Genomic DNA, 9,228 nt, shown 5'->3' with positions numbered 1-9,228 from the left:
TTCAATATGCCAATGATTTACTTATCTGCAGCCCCGATGACAACACCTCTGACACAAAAACCATCCTGGTGCTTCAGAGCTTCCCTTCTGGACTATAAGATCTCCCCTTGAAAGGCCCAAATTTCCTCTCAGAAGGTTCAGATCCTAGGATTATTATTAACTCCGAGGACTAAGAGCCTCTCTGACAACCATAAGGGTCTCATTTTAACATGAATACTCCCTCCACAAAATAGCAGCTTCATTCCTTTTTGGTATCACAGGGTTTTGTCCAATATGGATACCCTAATTTGGATTAATAACAAGGCTTTTTATGAGGCCCTGAAGGGACCTGAGGAGGAGTCTCTGGAGTGAGACCCTAAAATGACAAAAACTTTTGGAGCCCTCCATCAGGTACTTACAGGGGCACCAGCAGTGGACCTGCCAGACCTCTAGAAACACTTCTCCTTACATGTGCATGAGAGAAGTGGAGTGGCCTCTGGAGTCTTGATCCAAATGCTGGGGCCTTCCCAACACTTGTTCACACACCTATCTAAGAATCTAGCTCCTGTGGCACAGGGATGGCCTCCCTCCTCTGAGTACTGGGGTTACAGCCCTACTGGTAGAAGAGGCCTCTAAGTTAACCTTGGGACCAGGCATAACTGTTTATATACCTTAATTGTTTTTGGACACCCTGAATTCTAGGACATTTCATTGGATTTCCTAAGGTAGAATTAAAAATGCCCAACCCTTTTATTAGAAACACCAGAATACTGTTTGGTATCCTGCCCTCCACCACAGAAGCACTGCAGCACCCACTGGACTCCACATCAGGTGCAGACCTCTAAAACTCCAGTTGTTGAGCCCCACCAGTTGCAAAAACTCAGAAATGAACCATTCTCATTTTCCCAATCATTGAGTTTTGGGACTTGTTTTCCTTGTGTGATCTCTTCCATACTTCTCTCTCTCTCTCTCTCTCTCTCTCTCTCTCTCTCCTGGTTTCAATCAGGATTCCCTCCCCTCCACAGCACCCATGATCCATTTCTCCCCCAAGTCATGTCTTCGCACCTCCTACCCTCCATGATGTGGCCTCTTCTCTGCCTCTAGCTGATGCAAGTCCTCAGATCTGCCAGTCCTCAGATAGATTTCTTGGGTATTCAGAATGATGTGATATTTATCTAGCTGTGTTTGAGGGTCCAGGCAAGTTTGGGATACTCCTACTACTACACCATATTAACTCCTCCCTCCTGAAACTCTTGTTTCTTTTTCTGTTCCTATCTTCAACTTTCTTGTGGTGGAACACTTCAGATGTACCCTCCTGGAAAATTTCATGTACACAATTTCTCTGCCTTCTTGCATGTAGGGTTCATCCTCAGGCATGCTTCTCTGGTGCTGAATAATGCCTTGTACTTGTTTGAGACTTTATACCCCACACATTATCATCCAGGACAAGAGAAAACATTCATTTCCCTGCCATCAACCCCAGGAATCAGACAACAGGTCCATTCCAACAAGTTTCTGCAATTAAATAACTGGAATGGTCATAGGCAAAACTCTGTTTCTCTTCAGGGGCTCAGGCACATCAGAAAAGATCCAGAGAATTCCCTTAGCCAGGTGACAAGATTTAACAGAAGAGCATCAAACATCTAATCTACTACAAACTTGTCAGAAATTAAAAGGAAAAAAAGCTATACATGTGGCATAAATTCAACACAGGTTTTTATTGAGGACATTTTCCATGCAGGTGAGACACCTTGCCAAGCATGCAATTATTAAAAAAGCATGGACTTTATTTCCCCAAATCCTAAGAACTGGAAGGAAGAAGGGTCCTAACTGGGGGTGTAAAAAGAAGTAGGAAGTGAGGCATAGATCTACGAAAGTACAGGAAAATGTGATAGAAATTCTCAAAAGGCAGAGACTATGTCTACTTGTAATTCAGAGAGGGCTCATGGGAAGAAGTGACATATGATGCCTGATGACTCATGGAGGTGCTGGGACTTTATTCCGTTCAGAGAAAATTTTTGAAATTTAATTTCCAGAACCAAGACAGAACAAACCCCACTAAAATACACTGAACTTATATTGATAACTGATCATTAAGCACAACTGAAAGACAAAATTGCACACAGAGAATTCCAAGCACATCACTGCTGAACTGGGTTTAGGTAAGTACTGGAGCCTGGGCTGCTGGGATCTCAGTCAGAGGGGAAGCCAGTGCATTGATGTCTCCAGTGTGTCTTCCTGGGAGGAGCAGAGGAATCACTTTGCAGCAGGTGAAGATGAGGACTGCAGGGGGAAGGGCACTGGGAGCAGGAGGGCTGAGGACAGACTGAAACTGGGGGACACACTTGGGAAAGAGCAGGAAGGTGGCTCCAGAGACTTACCAGCACTTCCAAAGCCATAATGCCAGACCGGCCAGAAGCACCAGGGGCACTATCATCACCAGGAAGACCAATCCCATGGAGTGGGGCTGCTCTGTGGGTTTGGTGTACAGAGGGGGTTACTTCTCAACTATCTGGGTTGAACTGTACCTCTCTGGTCTTCTTTTCTCATGTCACCCTCTGCCTCACCACCTGCCCTTCCTCTTTTCACTTCTCCCATCCCTCCTCGGATATGGACCTTCACCAACCCTCCACATCCTCCCATATCTGCAGGACCCACACCCTCAGGTCTTCTACTTCTTGGATTACTGACTTTTTGGTCCTTTGTGGTCTGGAATCCCTAGAATTCCCTATTTTTCATCTGATTCTCCTGCTGTTAGAGGAATACCAGCCCCCTTTCCCAGGTGGGTCCCATCTCTTTCTTACCCCAATAGAGGATGATGTCCTGGCCTCCAAGACTGCTATGTCTCACCCGACAGTATAGACCAGCCACCTCCCTGGATTTCACATTCAAGGACATCTGAAGATACCATGTCCCATCAGCATGGGGTAGGATGTTGCTTTGCTGGGTGCCCTGCTGCTCCTGCTCACCACGCATCCACATCACCAACACAGGCTTTGGATAGAAGCCAGAGACATGGCACACCAGCAGGAGGTGGTCAGGATCTGGACTGGGGCCAGTGGACAGCCAGGCCTCTGGTCTCACTGCAGACACAGGACAGATAATCACTTGTCCCCTCTCCTCTTGACTCCTTCTAACCCTGAATTTGAAGGAATGGTACAAATTTATGAGTGTAGAGTAGAGAATTCATTGAGGGAGGGACCAGGACTGACCTTGTCGCTGGAGATGTGCCTTCCCTGAATCAAGAAGACCCGACAGGAACCGGAGGCAGGTGTCACTGAGGAGGGTGTGTAATATTTCATTGAAAACATGGTACTGATTGAATAGTCTGCAGACCTGCTGAGCCCTACTTCCTCCCTTTGGAGATGGCCACCATGATCTGTTCTGGAAACTCATGAGATCTGATCCTTGATAAGCAATCTGTGCATAGCCTACTGATATGTCTCCAAAGTGGGAATCACAGCCTCCTGCAATCTGTACCTGAAAGGGATCTGGGAACAGAGAATATGAGTTACAGGACAGGGATAGGGAAAGAAATGAAATAACATGCATGGAAGCCAAGGATGGTGGAAGAGAGGGAGAAGTTTAGGGGTCTGGAAGGAATAGATCGGTTTGGTTTGGGGGGACACTCACACAAAGGGGAAGTGGTGGTTGATGCAGACAGGGGAAGAGGTGAAGGCTTGAAGAAGGAACAATTGTTGAAGGAGAGACATGAATGGTATGGTTGGAGAATAGGGAAGGGCTCAGTATGAGAGCTGTGGTAAAAAAAAAAACAATCTAAGTTAAAGGGATTGCAGTGGGTACAGAGAACACATAAATAGAGTTCACTAATGGGACTGAATGTGGAGAAAACTCATTTCAAGGAATCATTCACAGAGTGAGGGAGCAGAGTGTGCCTGACTGGAGGCCAGGGAGAGGGTGGTGTCAAGAGTCACTAGTGAGGGACTGGAGAGCTCAGTCTGCACTCAATGAGAGGGGTGGGAAATAGCACAAGACATGAAATTTTACCAGAATTGGGGTCTGGCTTCCACCCTTTGCCTAGATTAGTGTTATTCAGATTTATTATGGGGAGATGTGAGATTCAGAAGCCAGTAGAGGTTTCTATCCTAGAGGAAGAAAGAACTCAAGGAAGCACATACACCTGCCACCTCCATCCCACCCTGGAGGGAAGTGAACTCACATTCAAGCTGCCATTCGTTGACATGGTAATGAAATATCTGAAGAAGTCTAATGGAATTTGTATGGAATATGCTTTCCAGTTTTATGAACCTCTCCTTACTGAAGTTGCCCTTGGACCAAGGCCACAGGAAAATGAAAGCACCAGTCTTGTTGTTCCAGCCATGAGTCTCCAGCTCATCTAGCCATGCTGAGCCTTGATTTTGTGTCCAGGAAGAGTTATAAAAGGATGAGGTCAGGATAATTCTGAAGGAGATTGGCTTCTGGAAGGCTGTGGGCAAAAAACAGATTGAGAAATAGGAGAGCATTTGGAAGGAGACAGAATGGAGAAGAGGGTACAGGGAGGAGAACCAATATCTGGAGGACAGAGAAGCCATAGTTATCTCAGGAGACATGTGCTGCCCCAGAACTCTGACTTTCATACCCATCCTTCAGAAAAAGAGCACATGGTCCTAGAAGTGGGAATGCTCAGGAAGGAACCAGGCTGGCACTCTGGTCCCCAGATAAATGGTGAGGAACCCACACCATGAGTGCACACACACAGAGACACAAATGCACACATGTACACACACAACCACATACACAGATGCACACATATGCACACAGTATGCACACATACAAAAACAGACACATACCCACACACCTACACACACGTACATGCACAGGGATGTACACAGGCACAAACATACACATACTTATACATACTTACACAACACAAACATATACACATATTCAAATGCACACAAGCATATGTTCACACATTACACACACAAATACTTGTAAAAACACACATACACACACACACTCACATGTGTACCCAATGGGTAGGGCCACAGTTCTCACCATCTTCACTGTCACCACCTGGGAGGAGAAACACCAGCAACACAATTTGCAGAAACAGCATTGTATTTGCAGATGTTTTCTTTCTCTTACAAGTCAGCCTTGGATGTCTGTTCTAACAAACCTACCCCACACATAGCCCTTCTCTTCTGACTTCCTTCTCCACACACAAGCTTTCCCTGAGTCTCTTCTAAAATGCAAATGTGCTCCTCCCTCAACCCTGGATGCCTACTCAGACTCTCAGTTCCCCTCCTGGTCTGACCCTCCTCTCTGGCTTCCAGCTTCTCCCTGTCACCAGCTTCCATCCTGCTGTCCATCGCCTAATTCAGTCACTACAGAACCAGTACTGTGTGACATGGAAAATCACCCCACCTCTCAGGCCTTTCCTTCACATCCAGATAATAACCCATGAAAACACGGCTCCCAACACACAGCCCTGGGCCCTGCTGTCACTCTTTCCCTACTGCCCTTGTGACACCCCCATGTATTTTATTTCCTGCCATTTCCCCACTACAGTTCATTCACATCTCTGACTTCTCACTGCTTATGTTAAACAAAAACAAAAACAAAACCAAAATCAGCCAGGTAAATTTGAATATCCAGTTGTTTTCATTAAGTGATTCAAGAATGGAGCAGCATCCCATCTGACAGGTAGAGGGGAACTCTGAAGAGATGTATAAATGGGTAGATTTTATAGGAAGGAAGTTGAAAAAAGAAGAAAAGGAGGGTTTCGGCGGTTATTCCCTTAATTGGGAGAGCAAAGAGGGTCTTGCCATGCAGATGACCTCCCCTCCCTGGGGAATGGAGAGGGTCCATGTGAAAGAACACCTCCCTGCTGAAGACCAGAGAGTTCTCCCTGATGGAGGCAGTGAAAACTGCAGCTAGGTTAGGGATAAAGCAAGGTTTAGGGACTTAGCCTAGGCCTAGGTACCAATTTGGGCCCATGGATTTCTTTTTTAGCAGTTGCTCTATTCGCTTGTCCAGATTCCCCCATGATTATCTGTGTAACGGCACCAGCAACCACCAGTCTGCCATTATTCTTAGGGGAGGAACCAGGAGCCATCACAGAGACCACAGGACATTTAACATCTGAAGAATACCCTCTCCATCTAACTTACGTTAACATATATTCACTCACCAAACAGTCACTTAACACCTGCCTGGATTCAAGCACCACACTACACTCATGAAAATACAGTGTTTACAGTGCAGTCACTTTATCAAGGAAATTTTAAGTCTACCTGGGAAGAAAAGAACTATACATCTTGGTGTGCTGCGTTACTTTTTCTTTAGTTGGTTTATTTTAAGTTCCAGTACAGTTAACAAACAGTATTATATTAGTTTCAGGGAAAGAGCATAGGGATTCTACAATCCTATACATTACTCAGTGCTCATCAGTATAAATGTATTCCTAATCCCCTTCACCTATTTCCCCCACGTCCCATCCATCTCCCCTCTGGGAACCAGTAGTGTGTTCTCTATAGATAAGAGTCTTGTTTTTATCTTGGTCACTTTTTCCTTTGTTCATTTTGTTAGTTTCTTAAATTCCACACACGAAGAAGTCATATGGTATTTGTCTTTCTCTGAGTGATTATTTCACTTATCATCATACTCTAGCTCCATCCATGTTCCTGCAAATGGGAAGATTTCAGTAACTTTTATGGCCAAGTAATATTCCACTGTGGGTACATACCACACCATTTTTTCTGTATTCCTCTATCTATGGACACAAGGGCTTCTTCCGTACATGGACAATTGTAAATAATGCTGCAGTAAACATTGGGGTGCATGTGTCTTTTCATTTTAGTGTTTTCACAATCTTCAGATAAATATCCAATAGTAGAATTACTGGATAATGTGATAAATCTCTTTTTTAATTTTTTGAGGAACCTTCATACTGTTTTCCACCATGGCTGCACCAATTTGCATTCTTACCAAGTGTACAAGAGTTCCTTTAACTCCACTTCCTCTACAACACTTGTTTCTTGTGTTTTTGAATTTAGCTAATGTGACAGGTGTGAAGTGATATCTCATTGTGGTTTTGATTTGCATTTCCCTGATGATGAGAGATGCTGAGCATTTTTTCCTGTGTCTGTTGGCCATCTGGATGTCTTCTTTAGAGAAATGCCTACTCATGTCTTCCACCCATTTTTTAATCAGATTATTTGTTCTTTTGGTGTTGAGTTCTCTAAGTTCTTCATGTATTTTGGATACTAAACCTTTAATAAATATTTTATTAGGAAATATCTACTCACATTCAGTAGGTTGACTGATAGTTTTGTTCACTGTTTCCTTTGCTGTTCAAAAGCTTTTTATCTTGGTGAAGTCCCAATAAATCATTTTTTTTTATTTTGTTTCTCTTGCCTCTGGCAATGTGTCTAGCAAGAAGTTGCTGCAGTCAAGGTCAAAGAGGTTTCTGCCTGTGTCCTCTAGAATTTTGGTGGATTCTTGTCTCGTATTTAGGTCTTCATCCATTTTGGGTTTATTTTTGTGTATTGTGTTAGAAAATGGTCTAGTTTCATTCTTCCATGTGTGTCTGTCCAATTTTCCCAACACTGTTGAAGACACTGTCTTTTTTCCATTGGACATTCTTTCTTCCTTTGTTGAAGATTAGTTGACCATAGAGTTGTGGTTCATTTCTGGGTTCTCTATTCTGTTCCAGGGATCTATGTGTCAGTTTTTGTGCCAGTAACATACTGTCTTGATGCTTACAGCTTTGTAATACAGCTTGAAGTCTGGAATTGTGATGCCACCAACTTTGGTTTTCTTTTTCAACATTTTTTTTGGCTATTTTGTGTCTTTTCTGGTTCCATACAAATTTTAGGATCATTTGTTCCAGCTCTGTGAAAAATGTCAATGATATTTGGATAGAGATTGCATTGAATGTGTAGATTTCTTTGGGCAACATAAACAATCCATGAGCATGGAATGTTTTGTTTTGTTTTTTTTTTCATTTCTCTGTGTCTCCCTCAATTTCTTTCATAAGTGTTCTATAGTTTTCAAAGTACATGTCCTTTACCCCTATGGTTAGTTTTATTCCTAGGTATCTTGTGGTTTTTGATGCAATTGTAAGTGGGATTGATTTCGTAATTTCTCTTTCATCTGCCTCATCATTAGTGTATAGAAATGTGACTGAGTTCTGTGCATTGATTTTTATATCCTGCCATTTTGCTGAATTCCTGTATGAGTTCTAGCAATTTCTGAGTGGAGTCTTTGGGTTTTCAACATTGAGTATCATGTCATCTGTGAAGAGTGAAAATTGCCAATTTGGATACTTTTTATTTCTTTTTGTTGTGATTGCTGAGGCTAAGATATCCAGTACTATGTTGAACAACAGTGGTGAGAATAGCCATCACTGTCATTTTCCTGACCTTAGGGGAAAAGCTCTAATTTATTCCCCCTTGAGGATGATATTTGCTGTGGGTTTTTCATATATGGCTTTTATGATATTGAGGTATGGTCCCTCTACCTATACTGAAGAAAGTTTTTATCAAGAAAGGAATGCTGAATTTTGTCAAATGCTTTTTCTGCATCCATTTAGAGAGTCATATGTTTCTTTTCCTTTTTTTTTTTTAATTAATGTGATGTATCACATTGATCAATTTGCAGATGTTAAACCATCCTTTCAGTCCGGGAATAAATCTTGGTCATGGTGAATAATCCATTTAATGTACTTTTGGATCCTATTGGCTAGTATCTTCGTGAGAATTTTTGCATCCATGGTCATCAGGGATATAGATCTGTAATTCTCCTTTTTGCTGGGGTCTTTGCCAGGTTTAGGGATCAAGGTAATTCTGGCTTCATAGAATGAGTTTGGTTTTCTTTCCATTTCTTTTTGAAACAGCTTCAGAAAAATAGGTATTAATTCTTCTTTAAATGTTTGTAGAATTCCACTGGGAGGCCATCTGACCCTGATGGCCTCTTGTTTGTTGGGAGAGTATAGATTACTGCTTCAGTTTCTTTGCTGGTTACAGGTCTGTTCAGGTTTTCTATTTCCACCTGCTTTGGTTTTGGTAGTTTGTATGTCTCTAGGAATGCATCCATTTCTTCCAGATTGCCTAATTTATTGGCACATAATTGCTCATAATATTCTTTTATAATTGTATTTCTTCAGTGTTCATTATGATCTCTCCTCTTTCATTTATGATTTCATTACCTGGGTCCTTTCTCTTTTCTTTTTGATAAATTTGGCTAGGGGTTTGTCGATCCTATTAATTCTTTCAAACAAGTTCC

The 9,228-nt window shown here is 42.6% G+C and overlaps 1 protein-coding gene across 2 annotated transcripts; it reads right to left on the bottom strand.

The window, feature by feature from the left end:
• Positions 1 to 2,047: 2,047 nt before the first annotated feature.
• LOC116859946 (T-cell surface glycoprotein CD1a-like) lies at positions 2,048 to 5,290 on the bottom strand. 2 transcript variants are annotated; one of them, XM_032845684.1, is made up of 6 exons: positions 4,999 to 5,290; positions 4,160 to 4,426; positions 3,192 to 3,470; positions 2,784 to 3,062; positions 2,361 to 2,451; positions 2,048 to 2,217 (listed from the first exon to the last, which is right to left on the bottom strand). In XM_032845684.1, the coding sequence occupies exons 1-6, from the start codon at positions 5,057 to 5,059 to the stop codon at positions 2,172 to 2,174; spliced, it is 1,023 nt and encodes a 340-aa protein (XP_032701575.1). In that variant the 5' UTR covers positions 5,060 to 5,290; the 3' UTR covers positions 2,048 to 2,171. The 2 variants fall into 2 exon arrangements, with proteins under 2 accessions (XP_032701575.1, XP_032701576.1); XM_032845685.1 differs by having other exon boundaries at positions 2,048 to 2,213.
• Positions 5,291 to 9,228: the final 3,938 nt, after the last annotated feature.

Source organism: Lontra canadensis, unplaced genomic scaffold, assembly GCF_010015895.1.
Source record: "Lontra canadensis isolate GAN:19392208 unplaced genomic scaffold, GSC_riverotter_1.0 scaffold168, whole genome shotgun sequence".
Classification (NCBI taxonomy): Eukaryota; Metazoa; Chordata; class Mammalia; order Carnivora; family Mustelidae; genus Lontra; species Lontra canadensis.
This window is presented reverse-complemented; position numbering and strand designations above follow the sequence as displayed.

Coding starts and splice junctions, on each gene's coding strand:
- LOC116859946 (XM_032845684.1), bottom strand. CDS start 5,059: ATGCTGTTTCTGCAAATTGTGTTGCTGGTGTTTCTCCTCCCAGGTGGT. Junction 3,471..4,159: donor CAACGAATGGCAGCTTGAAT/GTGAGTTCACTT, acceptor CTCTGTTCCCAG/ATCCCTTTCAGGTACAGATT. Junction 2,452..2,783: donor GGACATCATCCTCTATTGGG/GTAAGAAAGAGA, acceptor CCAAACCCACAG/AGCAGCCCCACTCCATGGGA.